Source organism: Terrapene carolina, unplaced genomic scaffold (assembly GCF_002925995.2).
Source record: "Terrapene carolina triunguis isolate 2854851 unplaced genomic scaffold, T_m_triunguis-2.0 Scaffold95, whole genome shotgun sequence".
NCBI lineage: Eukaryota > Metazoa > Chordata > Testudines > Emydidae > Terrapene > Terrapene triunguis.
This window is the reverse complement of record NW_020664446.1, coordinates 4,452,770-4,476,822: the sequence shown is the minus strand read 5'-3', so window position 1 is coordinate 4,476,822 and position 24,053 is coordinate 4,452,770. Positions and strand designations below refer to the sequence as shown.

General features: G+C 43.1%; 1 protein-coding gene across 3 annotated transcripts in view; it reads left to right on the top strand.

Annotated features, from left to right (window-relative positions):
* The window catches only part of NT5C2 (5'-nucleotidase, cytosolic II), a 78,853-nt gene extending 55,666 nt beyond the window's left edge, over positions 1-23,187 (top strand). For all 3 annotated transcript variants that reach the window (XM_024213633.2, XM_024213632.2, XM_024213634.2), the window contains 15 exons: positions 3,417-3,534; positions 5,915-6,010; positions 8,546-8,637; positions 8,848-8,905; positions 10,958-11,051; positions 12,097-12,150; positions 13,415-13,498; positions 14,339-14,380; positions 16,247-16,354; positions 16,737-16,803; positions 17,624-17,794; positions 19,435-19,486; positions 19,875-19,935; positions 20,720-20,896; positions 21,870-23,187. In XM_024213633.2, the coding sequence (XP_024069401.1) occupies positions 3,417-3,534; positions 5,915-6,010; positions 8,546-8,637; positions 8,848-8,905; positions 10,958-11,051; positions 12,097-12,150; positions 13,415-13,498; positions 14,339-14,380; positions 16,247-16,354; positions 16,737-16,803; positions 17,624-17,794; positions 19,435-19,486; positions 19,875-19,935; positions 20,720-20,896; positions 21,870-22,106 (1,511 nt within the window). In that variant the 3' untranslated portion in view covers positions 22,107-23,187. The remainder of the gene's footprint in view (positions 1-3,416; positions 3,535-5,914; positions 6,011-8,545; positions 8,638-8,847; positions 8,906-10,957; positions 11,052-12,096; positions 12,151-13,414; positions 13,499-14,338; positions 14,381-16,246; positions 16,355-16,736; positions 16,804-17,623; positions 17,795-19,434; positions 19,487-19,874; positions 19,936-20,719; positions 20,897-21,869) is intronic.
* Positions 23,188-24,053: the final 866 nt, after the last annotated feature.

Here is a 24,053-nt window from a genome sequence, read left to right as displayed (position 1 = left end):
ATACAGCAGCTGATACTGTGGTCAGTCTGGAGCAGGGGGTCTCAGTGCTAGAGAGGGTTAACTGAGCACAGGTGCTGTAGGAAGTGTTACTCACACACCGCTCTGTCCTGCATGTGCAGCTGCAGCAGGCATTGTGGCAGGGAGCTGCACGCTGGGGATGCGAACCAGGCAGGGAGGAAGGCCCTGGACATCACAGACCTGAGCTTGCTCCCCAGGACTGGCTGGCTGCAGCCGGACAATGCTCTGCCAAGCCTCACCACCAGTCAGCAACCACCCTGCCCCTACCTCAGGGGTGCCATTTAGGAAGGTGCTTCCCCACCCAAGTTTCATACCACATTATAATTTTACAATGTGTGTGTGTGTTGGGGTAGTGTGCGTGGGAGACTGGGTGTGTGTTGGGAGAGTGTGCATTTGTTGGAGTAGCGTGTGAGAGACTGTGCGCGTGTGTGTGTTGGGGGGGAATGTGTGTGTTGTGGGTAGCATGTGAGGGAGACTGTGCGCATGTGTGTGTTGGGGGGAGTGTGTGTGGGAGACTGCACGTTCCTGAGTGAGTGTGTCCGCACGCTGCCTCTTTAAGCCGAGTATTCAGGAGCCTGACGCTTGTTCAGTGCAGCAGCAGCTCCCACGCTTGAGCCAGAGACACCAGCAAACAGGCTCCCTGTCCCCCCACCCCAGCTCAGTGGAGGCCTACTTAGGCACGGCCACCTCTAGCATCAGGCAAGCTCCCCCAGTGCCCCGCCAGCCGTGGACCAGCTTCCCAAAAAAGGGGAGACTTAAGTGTAAACATGGGGCTCGCAGCCTCTGTACTGCCGCCTGCTGAGGAGCTGTGTCACATCTCTGGCCAAGGCTAGCATCAGCGGAGGAGTTGACTGTGCAAATCTCTGCAGCGCAGCCAGGGCTGCAAATCTGTCAGGGGATCCCTGAGCGCAAAGGGACTGAATGGAAGAAGATGATGATTTTCCTCCAGTCTAGCCCAGCCGCTAAAGCCTCCTCTCTGCAGATCAGGTGTGTGTGAGGTCTTCAGGTACCAGTCCGTTTCCCCCGGCTGCTGCTGTTTGCAGGCTGGGGTGAACAGCAGGGGGAAGTGAGAGCGAGTGAATCTGGGGAAGGAGAAGTGAGTGTGTCTGCTGTTGGAAGCCTGGCCAGCAGCCACAGCTCTTTCCGCTGTCCCTTCAAAGCTGGGCGGCTGGAGAGCAGCGGCTCCTGGCCGGGTGCCCAACTCTGAAGGAACCGCCACAGCCAGAAGCTGGGAGAGGTGGCTACTGGGTGGGGACTAAGGCAAATTTTGGGATGGCTGTAGCCCCCACAAGCCCCCTCAAGTACCACCCCTGTGAATAACTCAGCATGTCCTTGTCCCATGCTGCCTTAATAAATGGGGAACTCTGGGCATCTGTCTTACCCATCTACAATACATGAAGGTATATTTCTTATTGTTTCCTTCAGTAATTTGCCTTTAGCAGCCCTTCATCAAGGGAATTAATTTTTTCTAGACTCTGATCTTTCATGATCTTCACTGTGCTCTTTCTATTCTGACCTCCTTTTGCTCACTAGCACTCTAGATCACGCCCCAGGATTTCCTGCACAATCCTGTGCTCTCTTAGTTATATTAGTTATTTCTGCCCCTCATTCTCACCCACAACATAATCAGCCTCTCTGTTCCTATTGCACTGAGAAGGCCCCTTGCAGCAAATGTCATATAACTTTATTATATGTTTACCATTAGTATAGTAAAAGCTTGAAGATTTTGTTAACTACATTATTACTTTTAGGTATCCTTTACTACTAAGTAAGTTAGTATTATAAGTGTGTTCAAGCTTACAATTAATTGTTGCTTTTTGAAGTGATAATAGGCCTTTGTTAAAAATAATAATGAACCCTTAGATTTCTGTCAGCCAGATAATACCTGGGATGACATATGTTACTGTAGAGCTGGGCAAATCTTTTTGGCAAATAGTAAATTTACTGACAAATGCAGTTTTCGGGGGGAGCTGAAACTATTTGCGAATTTGGGTAGAATTTGGCAATAGTTTTGGCCAAGTAAAACCTGAAAACAGAAATTTTGGAAATATCATAACTCATTTTGAAAATGTCAGATCCACTCCACATTTTATTTTGAAAATGTCAGTTTGAATTAGCATTTAATTTGACCAGAACAAAAAAATTTTGGTTTTTCATTTAGTCGAGAAAAAAAATTCATTTTGGTTAAAAACTGGCCAGTTTTTTTTCCTGGAAACCAAAAATCACTTTGCTCAGTTCTACATATGTGATTCCTCCTGACAGTCACCATAATCTATAATCTGTCCCTGTCTGACACCTGATTTTCCTTCATGATCTTCCTCCTTTTCCACCTTTTTTCAGTAGTTTCACATATAAGTTTTCTCCTCTCTGACTTGGTCTCTCTTTTCCACAGCATGTTTTCTTACCTGTACTAATTCTTTGGGGACTGTAGATATATTTATTATTTTTAGCATTTTTTATAACTCCCGCAGAGGTGCTTGGCACCTCACAGAAAAGCATGTCTGTGTTCTGAAGAGCTTACCATGCAAATAGCACATGTGTATGACACACATCTGCAGCCTCCAAATCATTAGTACAGTGGGGCCCACTTAAATATATATCTCAACTGTGATGGGAATTATTTGACCTCAGTGCATCCTGGGGCCAGATTCTGTGAGAGTGACAGTTTCCATGCAGCAACCCTCAACATACTGTCCACAGAAATACAGTGAAGCCATCAAACGATCATTGAATGAAATTGTTAAATAAGTACATTTTCCCTGCATTGAGCTAAGGTATATTTTATAAATGAAATATTAAAATAATAAACTGGTTTAAAAGAATAACATTTTGATGCAAGAAGGTAACATCTGACAGGTTTCTACGGTACCATATAGTTTTATTAACAAATTATATGCTGACCTGATTACTGTATCTTCTGTGGAAGCCATTATAGCCCACAGCACTTATAAACACCTCCTAGCTGAATTCCTGACACTAATATTAGGCTATGGAATTGTATCCAGAGTAACAGGTGTAACAGCAGTAAAGAATTTCAGATTCTCTGCCTCTAAGACGTGTGTAGAGGGGGTGGAGGAGGAGAGGGAGATGCTGTTTGGAATATATTTCCTCTGAGGCAAAGAGCTCTGATGGACTGACTTTTATATTTCATCTGGTGCCTTCTGCTGCTGAAATATGAACTGCACTTCCATTCTGCAAAAGGCCTCTAGCATGATCTAATTCCATGATCATGTAAGCAGCGGAGCAAGTGAACCTGAAATAGAGAAGGAAAATAATGACGGAACTGAGTGTTGTAGTGTGGAAGAGGGAGGAGGGAGAATGGAAAAATTATTTTTAACTGCCTTGTTTAACCATGAGCTATTTTTGTATTTTCTAACTGGAATCTTATCTTGGTACAGTGTATAAGTCCCCTGAATATGAATCTCTTGGATTTGACCTGACCGTAGAAAGATTGGTTTCCATTGGATACCCTCAGGAGCTGCTCAGTTTTGTCTATGATCCTTCTTTCCCTACCAGGTAAATAACTAAGAGATACTGATCCAGTCTACTTGTGGCTTTGAATGTTTGTTCTGTGAAGTTCATAGACATGAAATTTCAAATTTTCAGAGGGCACCTTTTAAGCCTGCAGTTGTGCACAGAACTTGGGTAAACATACCCAATTGACTTGCAGTGACTGACTTCACTTGTGCGCAGTTTTTGCACAAACAGACACGCCAGCAAAGAATGAGAGAGAGTGCTGTGAAAGAGACATGCTGACAAAGTTGTTCAAAATACCTATAAAGCAAGAACATTAAAGCGACGTGAAATTTTACTTAAAATCTAGGGTTTGTGAGAATGAACTTTTACAGAATATGAGCCTGCAGGAATGTTGCATAAATTATTTTATTTTAATTATTTTGAAATAAAGTATTCCTGCATAGTGTTGGAAACTCGAACATTGCAGCAATGTCCTCGTGCACAAGAGAGATCCTGAAAGTGAAACTGACTGTGAAGAAAAATAAAACTGGACTAGCAAGTTTAATTGTCCAAACTGAATGAAATGCAGGAAGTATGCCTGCAAATATTGGTGCAAAGTAAATTTAATTTCTAAAATTCTGACACTTTTGAGAGTCTCTTAGTAGCAGAGGTATGGACGTTTGTGTTGGATTAATGGCTTTTAATCTGATGTGTCCCTAAAACCTTTAAAGTTGTTTCCATTCATGCCTTTGCTGGACTTAGTCTTACTGGCTTCTGTGGAGGCTTCTATGGATTGTTTGCTAAAATGTCGGCAGTGGGACTGTGGCTGCTGAGCTCTGGTTTTCAGTCTGGCAGCCCCTTTCCTTTCGTGCCTCCTGCCTTGAATTGCACTGAGCCTACTGCCATACGTTCCCATGTCCATAATAGGAAGGTTTCAGAGTGGTAGCCGTGTTAGTCTGTATCAGCAAAAAGAACGAGTACTTGTGGCATCTTAGAGACTAACAAATGTATTTGAGCATAAGCTTTTGTGGGCTAAAACCCACTTCATCGGATGCATGCCGTCGAAGATACAGTCGGAAAATATATATACACAGAGAACATGAAAAAATGGGTGTTGCCATACCAACTGTAAGGAGGGTAATTAATTAAGGTGAGCTATTAGGTGGGCTATTATCAGCATAAGAAAAAAAACTTTTGTAGTGATAATCAGGATGGCCCAGTTCCAACCATTGACAAGAAGGTGTGAGTAACAGTAGGGGGGAAAGATTAGCATGGGAAAACCGTTTTACTTTGTGTAATGACCCATCCACTCCCAGTCTTTATTCAAGCCTAATTTAATGGTGTCTAGTTTGCAAATTAATTCCAATTCTGCAGAATGGTTGGAATGGGACATCCTGATTATCACCACAAAAGTTTTTTTTTCTTCTGCTGATAATAGCTCCCCTAATAGCTCACCTTAATTAATTACCCTTGTTACAGTTGGTATGGCAACACCCATTTTTTCATGTTCTCTGTGTATATATATTTTCCTACTGTATCTTCCACTGCATGCATCCGATGAAGTGGGTTTTAGCCCACGAAAGCTTATGCTCAAATACATTTGTTAGTCTCTAAGGTGCCACAAGTACGCCTCGTACTTTTTGCATAATAGGAAGGTGGCCCGTAATGAAGCTGTCAGGAAGGTTACACTGAGCATGTTCAGTGAATTCACTGCCTTCTTCATGGGGATGACCAAGAAGGGGTGCCCATGTGAGGACAACTGACAGCAGCCTTACTACCAATCAGTCTTGAAGCATCTCACTGTTTTCAGCAGTCATGGCATCTCCTTTTCCCAAAGGCTAGTGACTAGATAAATGTGCAGAAACATGTAATGTGGTTTTGGCAGAAAAGAGGCAGCCCTTAAATTGGTAGCGGGGAATGGCATGGCATTTTTTGCAGCTGTGACATGCTATGTCTGGCTCACCTAACTGCAACAGAGAGATGCACAGGACTGGAGAGGTTCCTTCCCCCTTCCTTCCTTCTCCATTGCATCTCAGTAGAATTCTCAGGGAATCACAAGGGCAGGCAAGAGCCAAATTCTTGACCTTGTGTAGAAAGCTACACATCTTCCCCGATGAACGTATAGCTAAGCTTTCTAAGTAAAATGAGCAAAATGATTCTAAGATCCATAGAGAGCAGGTCAATTATACATTTCAACCTGGCAATGCCGAGGGTGGGGAGGGTGGTTCCAAAGCCAAATAGAAGGATACGTTAGGACTGGATCAGCACAACCCCGCCCCCAGTGTTCAGTTCTGTTTTGGATGGGACATAAGAATTGGCTCAAACATTCTACTTCAAATAAGCACACTTGAGCTGATTTTGGTTCCTGCGCTGAGTATGGTGTATTTGGTCACGCCTCAGTGTGTTTCTGATTTCACATCTTAAATTCCTTCCTTGACAGAGGCCTGGTGTTCGATACACTCTATGGAAACCTGTTGAAAGTCGATGCCTATGGGAACCTCCTAGTGTGTACACATGGCTTTAACTTTGTGAGAGGGTGAGTACTGGTAACCTGGCCATTCACTGGTCATTGGTTCTGGCTTGATAAATGGCTGAATAAACCATAAGGAATAGCAGACAATTGGTTTATAAAGAGATGCTGGTTTTGTATTTTTATAGCTTCCGTTTATATATAAGAAATTGTGAGTGTTCTGAAGTTAATGAAGTTTCAAAGTCAAGGGAAAAAATCAGTACAGTACAAAGAGGCCTATCTTTTCTAGAGCACTGGAAATGGGCTAGGACGTGGTGTGGGGAAGAGTTTATAGGACAGTGTGGGGGCTTTTTACCTGTGCTGGCATAATTCAGTTTCAGCATCCTGTCATCAGGTAAAATAGTTGAATTGTGTCAGCCCTTTCTGGAACAGGCAGAAGTCTGCATCGCATGAACAACTGCATATGGTTCAGCTCACCAGTCTTTGCTTGAGAGAGGTGAAGGATTGAACTAGCCTAGGAGCTGGATTATTGTAGCTTATGGTTTAGGTCAATGGGAAGAAAGGAGAGCAGCAGAATATGGACCCTGGACTTCAGAAAAGCAGACTTTGACTCCCCCAGGGAACTGATGGGCAGGATCCCCTGGGAGGCTAATATGAGGGGGAAAGGAGTCCAGGAGAGCTGGCTCTATTTTAAAGAAGCCTTATTGAGGGGCCAGGAACAAACCATCCCGATGTGCAGAAAGACTAGCAAATACGGCAGGCGACCAGCTTGGCTTAACAGAGAAATCTTCGGTGATCTTAAACACAAAAAGGAAGTTTACAAGAAGTGGAAACTCGGACAGATGACTAGGGAGGAGTATAAAAATATTGCTTGAGCATGCAGGGGTGTAATCAGGAAGGCCAAAGCACAATTGGAGTTGCAGCTAGAAAGGGATGTGAAGGGTAACAAGAAGGGTTTCTACAGGTATGTTAGCAACAAGAAAGCTAACGGCATATTGGGCTGCATTAGTTAGTAGGAGCATTGTCAGCCGATCGAGAGAAGTGATTATTCCCCTTTATTTGGCACTGGTGAGGCCACATCTGGAGTATTGTGTCCAGTTTTGGGTCCTCCACTACAGAAAGGAGGTGGACAAATTGGAGAGAGTCCAGTGGAGGGCAACAAAAATGATTAGGAGGCTGGGGCACATGACTTACAAGGAGAGGCTGAGGGAACTGGAATTTAGTCTGCAGATGAGAAGAGTGAGACGGGATTTGATAGCAGACTTCAACTACCTGAAGGGGGGTTCCAAAGAGGATGGAACTAGGCTGTTCTCAGTGGTGGCAGATGACAGAACACAGAGTAATGGTCTCAAGTTGCAGCGGGGGAGGTCTAGGTTGGATATTAGGAAAAACTATTTCACTAGGGGGGTGGTGAAGCACTGGAATGGGTTACCTAGGAAGGTGGTGGAATCTCCTTCCTTAGAGGTTTTTAAATCCTGGCTTGACAAAGCCCTGGCTGCGATGATGTAGTTGGGGTTCGTCTTGCTTTGAGCAGGGGGTTGGACTAGATGACCTCCTGAGGTCTCTTCCAACCCTAATCTTCTATGATTCTAATAGTAAAGCCGTGTGAAAGCTGTGTGTGATGTTCTGCAGTCCCCATTAGCTGTTAGCATTCTTCTTACCTCTATGAGTAGAAAGTTTAAATAAGAAAATGGGGGAGTGCAGTGCTAGATGCAAAATGTGACCAAATAAGTTCTCAAATCCATAATATGAGGCTAGAGTTGATGGAATGGAGGAACAGTTAAGTTCAGTAGCAACTGAACAGGAATCCCAGAGGCCATCAGACAGGCCTTCTGATAAGCTCATCTCAAGCTAGCAAGTCTCTGCAGTAGGAAGTAGAAACCTTAAAAAATGAAAGATCAAATGTGTGCTCAAAGCTCTCATATGTATATGTAGTCTTCACAGACTCCAGTGGGGTTGGATAGGTGTAAATGTTCCCTGAGTTTGGTCCTGCCATGTGTATATATATATAATGGATGCTTTGAATGCAAATAGCATAATTCTGCCAGTGATCACTTAAAAAGTATCTTTTAAGAGAATGAGAATAATTACTTTTTTTTTAACATTGTCACCCTGCTGTTTAATTGCAAAGAGCCTCATTATCGTCTCCAGCAGAACCACCTTGCACATTGCTGATGAAAGCTGCATGTGGGTGTTTAAAAGAAACACATGAAAACTAGGGGAAAGTTTAATTAGTTTAAACAAGCAATGAAAATGCAGTGGGTTTAAGTATCCCCTGGCTATCGGCTCAGGGATGAAGGTAAGGCTGTGGCCACTCAACCATTCTGCTTCCCTGTGCCAGATTTGTTCACTTTACTGACCAGCCATGGGTATTTTTGCCCTCCTAGAGCCAACACAGCTATGGAGTGTGAAGTGGGTTCTGTTTTTACTTTTGTGTCACCAACACACTGTTCATTTCCCCCTCAGCATGTGGTAAAACTAGGTGCTGATTAAAGCTTGAGGGAATCTTCAGTTAATTGGCCCTTTTAGGATCAGATTCTAAGAACTATAGAGTATGCTATTGTTTTATTCAGTTTTTCCCTTTACTATCTTGTTTTTCAGGCCAGAAACTCGGGAGCAGTACCCAAATAAATTTATTCAAAGGGACGACACAGAGAGGTTTTACATTCTGAACACGTTGTTCAATCTACCAGGTAAGTCCCTAGTTAGCTACTGTAGGGCTTGATCCTTCATCACAGAAATGGATGGGTGTTTTGCCATTGACTTCCTGACAGCACATTGGGACCTATGCTAGTGTGCTTTGAGTTACATGAACACCTCTCTTCCTCCAGACTCCTACCCCAAAAGTTATTTTAATTTATGATGTTTCTCTTGTTTTAAAATTCTGTTTTGTTTCTTTGCAGAGACTTACCTGTTGGCTTGCCTAATAGATTTCTTTACTAACTGTGACAGGTATTCTAGGTACGTTTACTGCCTGATTTTATAAAACTAATGGTATAGTGCAGTCTTGAATATATGTTTTAAATAAGGGATGCAGGGTACAGCACAAAGCTGCTCTACCGAGGTCCAATCTCCCACTAATGTCAATGCGAATCTTTCCATTGACATCACTGGGACTAAGATCAATCCTCTTTAACTGTTTAATATAAAAGTGAATTCCGTGCTGATGTGAAGTGTCTATTAACATCTCTGGAGACTGAAGGCCTAGACCAATTGGATGCAGTAAAGACACTGGCAATGCAGCTCTTCCCTCATACTGTGTACCTGTCTGTTGCCACAACTTTGCTGTGGAGAGACAACCTCTAGATATGAACCAAGTGAATGGTTGGTTTCCATTTCCACTCTGTTCTTGGCGCCTCAGCTAAGACTCCAACAAATAATGCCAAATGAGTTGGAGGTTTGATGACGTGGAAGTTTGTGATCTGAGACCACAAACTTACTACAAACACAGTGGCCACCAAACAGCCCTTAGATGTCTATTTTCAATGCCTTGTATTTGTAATTAGACTTGTATTTGAACCAGTAACCTAGAGGCAAAACTCCCAAGGCCAATTACCAGAGCCACTTAGGTTCCCCATATAGTAGTTTTAACATTTTCATGGTTAAGAACCTCGTTCACTCAAAAGTGAAATATGTTAATGACATGGGTTTGATTAAAAAAACCAGATTCACTTAATGAGAGGATTGTCTAAAATATTAAGTCTGGTTTTAATAACTTTTAAAGGATACATTTCCCAATTTTTTATAGTAATTTTTGATTTACTGTTCATAGCAAGCTTTTTGAAGCAGGAAATGTACATGTTTTCGTTTTCCTCCATCATGTATGTGCATCAGCACCTGTTATCGTGGGGTTGCTCATGAGTGCTGTGCTGTCAATGCTTTTTGGTTTAGAAAAGGAACATTGAGACATATGGGATTTTGGGGGGCTAAAATATCAATATTTACATGGGCTTGCAAAGAGGTGTATGTTTAAAATGGTAGGTTACATTTTGAGCTAGCAAACCTTGATGCAGCTGCATGAATGATTCACATGCTATGAAGAGATACCAGGTATTACATTCTTGGAAAGTAAAGGTTAAACACATATGCAGTTTTGCCTAGGGACACAGGAATTGCCATTCTGGATCACATCAGTGTCCAGTATCCTATCTCTGAAAATGGCCAGTACCCTTTAGTGGACAATTATGGAATAATTTGCCCATAATAGAGTTTCTTCTTAATCCGCATCTGTTAATGATTGACTTATGCCCCAAAGCATGAAGTTTTATATATAGTATAAAATCCTTTTTTGAATCTATCTTATGTAAAATCTTGGCCTCAGTGATATCTTGTGGTGGTGAGTTCCACAGGATAATTATGCACTGTGATATAAAAAAGCAACATTACCTTTTATCAGTGTTAAATGCGTTGACTTTTAATTTAATTGAATATCTCCTTTTTCTTGGGTTATGAAAGAGGATAGTCAGCAACACTTAATTTACTTTATTACGTTCATCTTTTTGTATACCTCTATCCTGTCCTCTCTTATTTATCAGCTGTTTAAACTATAGTCCCCGTCTATCAATCACTCCTAAAATGGAAATCTTTCCATGTCTTTAATCATTATGTACTTACCATTCCATTAGTGTCAGGAGGGAGACACTAGAGTCCCAGTCACAAAAACCTGAAATACCACATTACTGGTGCATGGTCCAGAGACAGGAATCTGCTTCCTGAAGTTCTGAATGAATAGCACGTTGGGGTAACAAACACCTCTCATGCTGCTGTATATACCAGGTCTGTTCAGATAGACTCCGTTAACTGGAAACTATTTACAGGGGCATTCTCTCAATTCCAGCACCCACGAAGGAATAAAAGAGGAAACAATGAATACAAGTTGGGAATACGAGTTTTGTCTGTCAGATATATTGCACTATCTTGTCTCCCTGGTTGCTTCTTAGTCACAGAGGTCCTGTGCACACTGGCTGCTGTTCTTTATCTGACATATCTGATCTCTCTTCTTTCTCCTCATAGCTGTGAAACGGGGTTTAAAGATGGAGACCTCTTTATGTCCTTCAGGAGTATGTTCCAGGATGTCAGAGATGCTGTTGACTGGGTTCATTACCAGGTGATTGGAACTCCTTGGGATTTTTTATTAGTCATTAATTGAGCTACACCTGTCTTTAACTCTTGAAATGGAAGCAGTTAACATGTGACTATATCCCTGTAAAAGAAACCTGTTTTGTCATTTAGTGACCAGATATGTGAGTGGTGCAGGACTGCACCCTTGGGGACAATGATTATCTCTCTCATTAGACAGGAGACTCCCTCTGTCCTTCTATCTCATCCAATCCTCATTTTCCTTAGCTATAATTAACAAGTGATTTAAAGATTGCACCATGAACCATATTTGCATTTTATACCATGTATTGAAGTTGTGGACTGTTAATTTTTGCAATATTGATTTTATTGTACATCTACTGTAGAGTGTGAATTGCTTCATGCTGTTAGGAATCTGTGTGCGCAGGTTGGAGAATTTCATAAGTTTTGATGCCCTGCTTAGTGCAGGGGGCAACCCAATTTTATATACAAACATATATACCTATGCTATTTGGATTTCCTGATCAATAACGTTTGTAAATATGGCAGCTGAAGGCATGATTCTGCTCCCCTTATTCCCAGGAAGAGTCCCATAATGAGTAGGATGGAGCACTTTCATATTATTTGATCACATTTTATGCTTCCGGTTGTCATCTGATTTCTACAAGATTCAGAAGGGAATTTTTCATACAGAGTTTTGCACAATTGACCAGGTGCTTTGTGGTGGGTTTTGCCTTTTACTGAAGCTCTGTGGTCACTGCTGGAGACTGGAGATCAATGGTCTGATCTGGTATGGCAACCTATATTAGTTTCTGTTTCTATCACATTCCTTCCTGAAAGGGTTGAAATGGTGTTAAAGTGGATTATTCACCTCTAAAATTATCAGCAGAGTAGGAGACTGCATGGCTCATAGGATTTGTGATAGCTCATGCTCTCTCTCTGAGTCACCCGTTCAGATTCATTCCTGGTTTGTATTTTTACAGGGCTTTGACAGTGTGGAAGTTGGAGATAATCTGATGTGTGTTAGATCATTAAGCCCAGCATCTCATGGAGTTCTGTTATTTCTATTTCAGGGAACCCTCAAGGAAAAGACACTTGAGAATCTGCAGAAGTATGTAGTGAAAGATGTAAGTGTGGAGTTACTTTGCTGTGCTGTGCGACATACTGTACTGAGAACACAGGCAGGAAGTGTGGGGGAAGGAGTAAACGTGTTGATTTGTTTTACTGAATTAGAAAACTGATAAGCATGGTTTCTACTGTAATAACCAAAGACAAAGTGGAAAGTTGAAACCCGGCCTGTGTCCCAACCCAATAATCCACATGGCTTGGTTTTCATCCACACATCTATTAAACAGATTATAAAAGCTAGAGGAGAATTTAGCACATGATGGAGGTGATGGTGTTGGTGAGGCACATGCAGACTCTGTTGGTGGGGAAGGGGACTGTTTCTTTTACCTGGCTGTTCTGTTAGCACCATAAACCACAGTGATGCAGCTCTATTGACCTCAGCTTCAGAAGAGGCTGACATCTTTTCCAGACAGAAGTATTGATATAGCCAGCCACTGAAAGAGGCACGAGGGGGAGGGGAAATTCCAAGAAACCGTTCAATCTCTCAAACTTCCCTCCAAAGCGAGTGCAATGTCTGATCTAGGAAAGCTGAAACTGTGCACTCCTTCCTGCTTTCGGACTGCCTTGGAAGGAAGTGTGTGAGCTGCAAGTGAGCATTCTGCAGCCAGTCTCCATGAGTAGGCCCCATGTATAGTAAAAACTTATCTGAATGTCATTTGGTTTAAAGTACTGATACCAGCCAGTCCACATTATGGACTCATTGCCTGCCTGCAATGTTTCATTTTCAAGTAATTAACCAGTCTAGTTACCTGTCTGCAAACTGCTTTGGAAACTTCTGTTTTGGGGTAGTCGGTCACTCTTGTAATTTACACATGGCTGAATTAGGATTTATAACTTGTTAATAAAAACAGCTGCAGCCTCAAACTCACTCTAACTTTGGTGTTTGAATTATGACACATCCCTACCTGTAGACTTGGGTGTTCAAACCTTCTACCAAAGGGCTCGTTTTGGTAATTTACCAGGAGCCCAAGAGGCCACATCCAGTTTGTCTGAAGTGGAGCTGGTAGTGGGTGAGCCTGCTATAGTGTGTGAAGTGCCACTAAACTATTTAATATCATCGTGGGGAGTTCAGGGTCTACTAGCACCCGTGGACGCAGTTAATGGTTCCCATTTACATTTCTTCCACGCTTTTCATTTCTACGTGCAAGGACGTTTTCCTGATGCTGTGGCCAGTTTAAAATGTGTGGTCTTGCAAGCATGATTTTAATTGAGCCTTGTTTTTCCCAGTGGTAAAGTGTCTGTAATCCTTGTGTGTCCTTTTAGGGGAAAATGCCATTACTGCTCAGCCGTATGAATGAGGTTGGAAAGGTGTTTCTTGCCACAAACAGTGACTATAAATACACAGATGTAAGTGCTGCTGAAATACTTGGATTTGCGTAGAATTTAACGAAGAAAAAATGGATATTCATTTTCATACGTCTTCTGGTTTCACTATGACAACTTTGAGTGTATTCTATATACTTCCTGAGTGATAGGTAGTGTGATTTAGGGATTAAAGCAGAGGACTGGGTTTCAAAACTCTTGGGTTCTGTTCCAGGCTCTGATACTAATTTATGGTATGACCTGGGGCAAGTCAGTTACCTCATCTGTGTCTCAGTCTCTCAGCAGATGAAAAGTGCTGGATAAATGCAAAGTATTGTTATTTTTAAAACCAGTCGCCCCCAAAATGCAAAACTTTCCCTATAATCAAACTGTTCTGATGCATACATGAAGGCATCAGGCAATCCTGAATCTGTGATCAAGTGACAGTCCAATAACTTTTGAACCATCAAGGCTAGAGGGCTAGAAATTGGTGCTTTGTCCAGGTGGAGAGAAGCTGGAAATTTACCTCTTTTTAGTGGTGCAAGACATTTGTTTAAAGCCCTGGGAAATCGCAAGATATCACAGCATTATTATGTATAGAAAGCTCACAGATCATTTTAAAGGTCTCTAAAATATATTTGAAGTAGTGTGCAGATTTTGAAGACAAATCTATTCTTTGATTAGAAAAATTACTGTTTTAACTCCAACTGATGTTTTATTAATTTTGTTCCCAAATTGCAATAAATCTAATGCCAAAACTGACAGTAAATTGTAAAACTAAAAAAGTTCTGTAGTCTGAAAAGGTGGAGACTGAAGTATGTTGTTATAAACTACACAAATGTATATTTTAAAGTCCTGTAAATCATTTCTAATTTTGTCTTTCAGAAAATTATGACTTATTTGTTTGATTTTTCACATGGACCAAAGGTATGTGACTCTAGGACTGCTGTTTTACTATAAATTAATGTACATAATTATCTCTGTGTAGTGTAATAGGATTGTAATCCTGGTTCATGGACTGCATGAGGATTAGCAGGTATAGTTAAAACACAGTTGCTGTTTAGTTTCCTTATTTACACAGGATCAAATCCAAATATAAATAGAACATTTAGAGAGAGATGTTGTCAGCTGTTTTAAAACAAGAATACTTAATAACAACATAATCTAATAATGTTGCATTTTGCAGTCAAGATCAGTATGAAACTGACAAAGTTTAGGTGCCAATAAGAAATCTTATTGGAGAGCAAAAGGGCTTTGTAAATGGAAAGGAATATCTAGGGCCTAATACTGATCTCACTGGCGTGACTCAACTGACTTCAGTCATGTTAGTCCTGATTTACACTGGTACAAGTGAGGGCAGAGGTAGGCCCTGAAATGTTTAAATGTAAAACAGGAGCTCCAAACCTTTTGTCTGCTTAGTACATTCAGCTTAATTGATTACTTCATCAGTCACACAATGCATGGCTCAGCTCCTGTTTCATGGAGTTACTTAATTATTTTCATGTGCCTGTCAACACTGCACCTGGGCACATGTCACAAATGAAAACCAGTTTGCTAAATTAAACTCCCCACAGTAAATGAAACAAAGAGCCCCATCTCTGAACTGCTGCCACCTCCTCAGTGACGATCTATAGTCAGAAAACTCTTTTGACTCAAAATATGTGCCTTTGCACCATGCTGTGAAAGTCGATAAATTCAAGCTGGGGTTATTTTCATAACGGGCACCCTCCCATCCTTGAGAATACCAGCTAGGGAGTGTTGGCAACCCCTGCCTACCTCCCACCCTCCCGGCTGATTTCAGCAAACTTCAGAGAAAGGTGTGCTGCATAGATAAATGCTGATGGGTGCTTGTGCCTCTGATGCATGGCTTTGGTACAGAGCGGTTACATGTGGATAGGAGTCCAGGCTGTTTCCTACCATCTTTGAGAATGCTCACAAAGCCAGGTGCTGACTTCACAAGAATCCAGTGTTGTTTGCAGTGTGGTTGCAGTTGTGTTGGTCCTAGGATATGAGAGACAATGTGTGTGAGATAATGTCTTTTATTGGACCAACTTTGGTTGGTGGAAGAGACAAGCTTTTGAGCTTCACAGAGCTCTTCCTCAGAATAATCCAGTGAGCATGGATCTATGCAGGATGTCACCTTTATACGCAAACTGGCAGCTATGTAATTTACAATATCTTTCACTGCAACAGCTGATCTATTATCTTACATGTTCAATGCAGTCATTCCATCTCAGCCTATGATGTCAGGCTGGACTTAGTACTGGATGGAAACCTCCAAGGAAAACAAAATGCTTTAGGAAGTGGTGCTGGTAATTCAGTACTCTCCCTTCTGAACCATTACCACAGAATGGTGCTAAGGGCACTATCCTGTTGGATTTACCCATTTGATACCCCCTCCCCCCAAAAAAAGATTCCTTTTAAGGAACTATTCCATTGTACGTTTTGCAGGATTATCAGTATCAGCCCCAGTCAGATTCCACCGTGGTTTATTTATAATCTGCTTTCCTAAATTTCTCTGCAGTGGAATTTCTCTTGGATGCAGTATTTTTCGCTTTCTCCTCTAAACTGTAGTGTTTCTTGATGATGATAAATTGCTGTCATGTTGGACCCAGAGGTGGCTGCATTTCTGCAGTGTGTGGAGTGATTCCTCCATATATAGTTTATGAAAGTGTTCTGGGATCCTTCAGGGTGAAAGGTGCAATAAATATAGGAGCTTGTGTTATAAAATGTATAAGTGATTTGAGAAGAGGCTGAAGGCAGCTGATGCTTTTATGGTTTTTCCTTTCCTAGCCTGGGAGCTCTCATCAGCCATGGCAGTCCTACTTTGATCTAATCCTAGTGGATGCACGAAAACCCCTCTTTTTTGGAGAAGGCACAGTATTGCGGCAAGTAGACACTGTAAGTACTGCACATTTACCCACATGGTTTCTTTAGGCAGCTTGGAACAGGAACTGGAACTTTTCTAGACTGGACTCTGCACTGAAATTCATGGAAAGCATTGGGCTGGAGTTTGCTTTTCGTTACACCCGGTCAGCCTCATTGCTATCAGAGGTGTGTGTGACGGGCAGAACTTAGTCCTTCCTGGCTAAATTAGAATACAACAAACTGTGTATTGAGAAGAGTGAAACACAAAACCCCTCCATGTGAGTGAAAGCTGCCTCCAGTCTCCCAGGGAGAGACAGGGGGTCCAAGAGAAGGAAGAATTAGGAAAAACCAGGCAGAAAAGATCCACCACACCAGTTGCCCGTCACTAAAGTGATTTCTTTCCTCTTCTGTACAGGTTACTGGCAAGTTGAAGATTGGTACCTACACAGGGCCTCTGCAGCATGGCATCGTCTATTCAGGCGGTAAAGCGAGAACAATCTCATGTGTATTGTATAATGAGCATAAACAGAGATTTAGCTTCTCAGCCTACTGGCATAATTGGGGGTTGTCAGGTTAATCCACGGTAGTGTTTCTGATCGGCAAGTCCTTCAGTGTAACCTGGTGGACCTGCTCATCATCCAGTATTGTGCAAGGATTTTAAAGGGCATGGGAGAGCGGTGGCTGCTTTAGCACACTGGGAACTTGGCCAGGAGTTCTCAGCTGTTTTCATACTGCAATGCCAGGGTCAGCCACTTGCCAGGTGCACCCCGAATCCTCTGCCCCAGTTCGCATGTTGCTTCAAAGGAAGGGCAATGGGAATGGGTACACAGCTCTTCTGACACATGAAAAGGATCTGGCTCATTCACTTCAGGGGAAGATGAGAGCCCGCACTGACCACCCCACATACTGCCCACAGCCCGAGAACCACAGCACTGAGCACTTTGTGCAGGCATTCCTGTAGTGGAAATAGCTGCAAGTGCTTGGCTACTGTTGTGATATGCTAATATGGAGCAGACTGGGGCTTTGGGGAGACCCACAAGGATGCTGATTTCTGGCCCAGCAGAGATAATACACTTGGCAAAGATGGTTTCTGGGAAGAGATGGCCAACTTGCTGTGTCTGTAGCCCACAGCTCCCTGTGTCTTGGCTGTCAGTGTATGCGCTGTGAGTAGCTGCAATTACTGGACACTTGTTTTTGCACTGCAGTGACAGGCATGTGCCTGAGTTGTGAGCATCTGAAATGTGAGAAATCTTTCCCTTCAGTTCACAATTGCTGACCCATCCTGTTTTCATTCCCTCGCAGGTTCCTCAGATACAATCTGTGACCTGCTGGGGGCTAAGGGCAAAGACATTTTGTACATTGGAGACCACATCTTTGGAGACATCCTAAAGTCCAAGAAACGTCAGGGCTGGAGAACCTTCCTGGTGATTCCCGAACTAGCCCAGGAGCTGCATGTCTGGACTGACAAAAGCTGTACGAAACTAGGCAACCACTTTGCTGTCACTTCACTGGTGCAGCAACATTGACCTCACTGCGGCTGGTCTATTGTAACTGGGGGGAGATTTTAGTGTTGTTTCTCAAGATTGTATTGTTTGTATGTTGTCAAGGGGAAAAGCTGGGGCAGGATTTGGAGGGGCTCTATGACAGTGTGCATCTGCTTTTGTTTATTTTTTTCCTGAGATCTTCCCCTTGCCTTTGGCATCTGTATTAGGGGCTGATGCAGTCCTATTACCCGAGGGAAAAGATTGGAATCTTGCTCAGCCTTTCAGACCACAGTCCTGGCTGTTGGTAACACTGTCATCTCTTAGCGAGGATGGATCTAGGCCTTTTGCATTTGGACACAGTGGAGGGAAATGAAATTTCCAGCTGCATTGTGTATTAAAATGAGTTCTATGTGGCATAGATAGAAGCTGTGATCTGATGGGCTAAAGTGTTCCAAACCCATGTAATTTTTTTCTAATAAGCCACACCTCTTTCACTGACTGGATCAGTACGCCCCTCCATCAAACAGTCACTTCTCAAAAGCCCTGTTAGAAGATGGCTTGTTATTCATTAAAAAGTATGTTAGCAGATTTTGTTCTTATTATGCTGTCTGATCCACTGACACAGTCCCTCTCTGGAGGGAGTTCCAGTCAGTTAAGAGTGAGGGCTGCTTTCTGCAGCTCACCCCCTCACGCCACTTCTCTTCCTCCATTGGCATCTGTGTCAAAGTGATGCCTGAATCGCATCCTGAGCCTCAAGCACGAACAGATCTCCCCTGTCGCTGGGCTAGCCCCTTTGCTGGTGAGCTGCTTGTAGGGCAGTAGCAATGAGGATCTCATTTGTTGTGTTTAATCGTGTGGCTGCAGATTAACAGCGGAACAGCAGTGCTCTAAAAAGCTTAGAGATTCGTGTACTTATTCATGATGTAAAGTTGCAGGGCAGATGAGGACAGGGAAGGCAGGTGATAGGGTACGTGTGAGGTCAGAGCAGGGGGATGTCTGAGATGAAAGCAGCTCCCATGTTTAATCCCAGGATAAGCCAAAGATCCCATTCTCCCATGGCTGGAACACAGCAGCTCACCAGTATTATAGAGGAATTAGCGTGGCATTAGTTGCAGTATTGGACTAGCGGGGTCACCTCCCTCTGCTGTCAGCCTTCACAGCATTCCGGTTTTCATTTAGCTTGTTTCATTTTTTTTCTCTATTTTTCACTTCATTTGTTTGGGACTCAGCTTCGTTCCATTCAGCTGCAGACAGCGGCAGGAATCACCACACAGGACAGAACTGCCTTCAGGGTAGAACCACTTTAATGGCCCAGTCCTGCAGCCCTACTCACGCAAATTGCCCCATTGATGTCAAAGAACTTACTTATATAAAACATGCAGTGTGGGCCCTAAAGCAACAGGGATCAGACCCAGAAAGCAAATCCTGAGCCCTGCCAGGCCTGCACAGTATGCATTCGACTCTTTATCTGAACCATCTAGATTAGACACCTGTTTCTCGGCACGTCAGCCCTAGCAGCTGCGCACACAGCCGCCTCCTATGAGACGAGCTGGAAATGTGATGCTTTTGCTTTTGGCACTTTTTCAGTTTTCGCCTTCTAACCCTCTTCTCTTTTCTGGAATTATTCAGCCCTTTTTGAAGAGCTGCAGAGTCTGGACATTTTCTTGGCGGAGCTTTACAAGTGAGTATTCCAATGTTCATATAATAATAATAATTAATAATAATTTCCCTCCACCACATAGCAGCTGCCATTTGAGGATCTTAATGCACTTTTGCAAATATTAGATAATGAATCCAGCAAGTCCCCTGTAAGTAAGCAGTATCCCCTTTTTACACGTGGGGAAACTGAGGCACATAATGGTTATGACTTGCTCAAGGTCACACCATGAGTCTGTGACACAGTCAGGAGTTGATCTCAGGAGTCCTGGCTCCTAATAATCCTGGGTTCTACCCACAAAGCTAGCCTTCTTTCCTCTATTTCTTCCTAACTAAAAAATACCCCACCCCTAAGTCTCCTAGTTTCCTAAACATGTTCAAACAATGTTGTGTAATTTTTCTTCTATAACCAGGCATTTGGACAGTAGCAGCAACGAACGGCCTGACATCAGTTCCATCCAGAGACGTATTAAGGTATCAATTATAAAAACACCTTTTCACACTGAAGGATCCCAAAGTACTTTACAGCCTGATACACAACCGTATACCGGGATCACTTCCCTCAGCACTAAAATGCAGCCACCTTTGGGGTGGAATGCAGCCGCTTACAGCATGCATACATTACAGCAGCATTACACAATAGCTTTCTTAAGCAGGGAAGTAAAGTATATCACACTCAACTGAAATTAAAAGGGAGCTTTAGGTAGACAGAAGGTTATTACCCCAGTTGGAATTTGGCCAGGACATTGGGGTAGCACTTGCACTGTTAGGAAGAATGCCATGGTCAAGACCTTGGTTTTATGCCTGATCTAAAGGTGGCACTTGCAGAAGCATAGTGCCCCTTGGTACCACTCTGGGGCATTGATTCCATATTGACTCAGATGGGCCACCCACTGGCTTTCTGTCACCACCTCTTGCAGCATTCTTGGTGTTCCGTGGAAGTTTCCCATCTACTGATCAGGCAACCCCTGGTCAGATGACATCACAGCCTGGTGGGATGGCTGCAGCTATGATGAAATGTCATTGATTCCAGTACAACTTTCCCCCCCATTAGATGTGAATATGGATTCTGTGGGGGTCTCGCTATTAGAACACACACAGCCTGTTAAGTGCCTCTCTATTCTGATCCCCTGCAGAATCTGAGCAGCTCAGGAACTCAGAATGTCCCAGTTACGTGACAGTCTTTTCCCAGTCTCTCTGTTTGAGTTTGCGTTGCTCTCTGTCTGGCCAGAGCATTTAATCTGCCTTTTGCTTGTAGAAAGTGACTCACGACATGGACATGTGCTACGGGATGATGGGAAGCCTGTTCCGTAGCGGCTCACGACAGACCCTCTTTGCCAGCCAGGTGATGCGTTATGCAGATCTCTATGCAGCATCTTTCATCAACCTCCTGTACTATCCATTCAGCTACCTCTTCAGAGCCGCCCACGTACTGGTGAGTTGTAACCCACTGAGAAACCAGCAGCAGTCCTGACAGGCAAATGCCAGTAGAACTGTCTAGCGAGTGGTGTTGGCAGAACCAGATAAACACTGTTAAGGACTCGGGGACATCACTACTGTAGTGCAGAAGAGATAGGAAACTCACATTCTCATCTTATGGCTTGGAGGTGCTTAAGCTTTTATGGAGGTGTCTGAGCTCTTTAGTGGAGGGTGATGGACTCCTGCTTGCTAGGATGGCATTGGCCACCCCGGAAGCTGTCCACCTTCCCAGCCAGAGGCAGTCATGACGGCTGCTCAGTGGTGATAGGAGGAATTATAAAAGAAAAATATTGCTGCTTAGAATAAAGGACATGGGGCTCATCCTCAGAATCACATCTAGAACAGCATAGAGTTGGGGATGCATGCAGTGATGCGAGAAGACATACAGAGGGATAACACTGGATCTAGTTACCAGGTTTGCTGTCCTCCACACTGGCTTTCCTATGGGAGAGTCCCATAAGCTGTAATGAGGCTAATTATTGGCCCTCAGTACTGATGTTGATGTTAATATTAATGTCAGTGTCACGGGCTTGTGCTATCTCAGGAAGCTTCAGATGATAACGGGCCAATTTGTTCTGAATGGATAGCATGAAAAGTCACTGGTCTTCATCTGTAAGGAGCTATGTGCTTCAAAGAGTAGTGAAAACTATTTCACTAGGGTCAGTTTCAGCCCAAAGCCCCCATGCATACCTGCGTTTTAGTATTAGTTCTGTGATGGTACAAGCATACACAGCATGGTGGGGCCTGCCTTTCTGGTCACAATCACAAGGGTTACATATCCTTACAGCATATTTAACAAACTCCAGATGCTTGTTTTTCATTAGTATCTGCATCTGTTGGAGAAATAATGAGAGCATCTGCATGGCTGATCACAGCATTCCTCCCGGGACAATAAGACAGGTCCAGTCCTCTCTCTTGTTTTTGTATAGATGCCACATGAATCGACGGTGGAGCACATTCATATTGACATCAATGAAAAGGAGTCACCTCTGGCCACACGCAACCGCACCTCAGTGGATTTCAAAGATTCCGACTACAAACGGCATCAACTGACCCGGTCAGTCAGTGAGATTAAACCACCTAACCTTTTCCCCCAGACTCCTCAGGAAATCACACATTGCCATGATGAGGATGATGATGAAGAAGAGGAGGAGGAAGAGGAATAGGAAGGAAAAATGGAAGCCTCTCTGAAGACAAAACATGATTGTGGCAGTGATGAGCGGGAGTGGATTCCCATGTTCGGTTCCAGGGGGAATGGATGTGATTCTTTCAAAGGCACATTTTGAAAGTTTCCAAAAACTTTTTAAAATTAACACTAATCAGGAGGAGCCCGTTGTTTTTAATTTTGCAAATCTGCTCTTTGCAGATGGTTCAAAATGCCAATGGATTCTGCACTACGGGAGATTCTAACAGTGTATTCACTGGACAGCACACAAGTGTTGTCTATAAAGCCTCCCCTGTTACAGATTAGGGATGCTGCATGGTTTTTCCCTTTTTCTTCCCATTGGTGCAATTCATTTGGTTTTCATTGAACGGTGTCTTATGAACGGTTTGGAATTTGTACAGTCTCCACAGAGAAGGAAAGATGCAATGTGCCCTGTAGCAGACAAAATGGTCTGACAAGAATCCTACTGCGAGTTGTGCCACTGTTCTTAACTCTGTTTTTTTGGATACAAATTCTCCCCCTACCAAATACTGTATTGTATCCAGGGAAACGTTATGGCTTCCAGCACTGAATTTACCCTCTGCTAAGCACAAGTTTCCCCTTATAAGCGGTTTAATGTTCTAAATTACTCTGGCAATATCTGATTTCAGTGGGATTCCGGTACTTACTAGCATTCAGTAGTTTTGGGTTTGTCAGAAAGTCTGTTGTCCTCCCCTTGGTGGATAAAGACTTAATTCTTTCATCATTGGCATGTAATGCATGATTTCTTTTACATTTATAAAACAAGTGACTCTTGTGCAATGCTCTCATCTATCCTCCCTCCTCAAATCCCCCTATATTTTCAACCAGTATTATTAGCAAACGAGCTTGAAATCGTATCTTTACATTGTATGTTAGTTATTCCCCCCCCCCAATTTCTGTTATCTTTTTCTCTGCTCTGCTTTAAGAAAGGAAAGGAAAGCACCAAAGTATCCCAAAGATATAAAAGCCAAACAGCATCTGGGTTGGAAGTGTGCGCTTGGGCCACCCATCCTAGCCTGAACTTGGTCCACACTATATTGAAATTTGAAATTAATGGAGATATCCCAGAATCATAGGACCAGAAGGGACCTCCAGAGGTCATCTAGTCCAGTCCCTGCACTCATGGCAGGACTAAGTATTATCTAGACCATACCTGACAGGTGTTTGTCTGTATGATCATGTGTATATATACATATATATATATATATATATGATCATATACTACAGGGCTGGTCCAATTGTGTGACCCATACAATTCCACAATACAGTTTGCAGCTGCCCCATCTTTCACATGGAGCTGTAGCACAGAGAGACTACAGGTCCCAGCCTGAATGCTCCATCTTTAGCCAAGAGGAAGAGATTTGGCTCAAGACAGCTGTAGTCTCCAGGCTCCTGTGCTGGCACCTGCAGTTGCTGCAGGCTCTACCTCCATTTCAGAAATGAATATGGTGCAGTCTGCTTCATTTGTCCTGCAAACAGTTCTCAGTGTCCTGTCTGTGCCCTTTGGGCCTCCGCCTGGTGTTAACTTAAACACAAATCCCTTGTATGTTACCATTCCCTGTAAGGTGTGGTATGCAGTACAGCTGTTTTAACTGTGCAGTGCCATTTACTACCTGTCATGGGTGCGGTGTAGCTTATTCCAAACTGCCATTCATTTGTGAAAGATACAGAACGGGGGCCTGGTTTTAAAGAATTAGACCTTTTGGTTCAATCTCATAATTGCATTTGATCTTATGCCAGTGTAACATACAGTGAAAAACAAACCAGCAGGAGGTGCTATTGCTGGTATGTCAGGCCTACAAGTCAATAAACCATGATGGTTCTAGTATTATTGGCCTATCGCTTTGTTTATGCATCACTGCTGGAAGGTGTCCTTGTCACATCACAGCTGAACAGGGTGAAGGGGAGAGATTTTGCTAGGTACAGT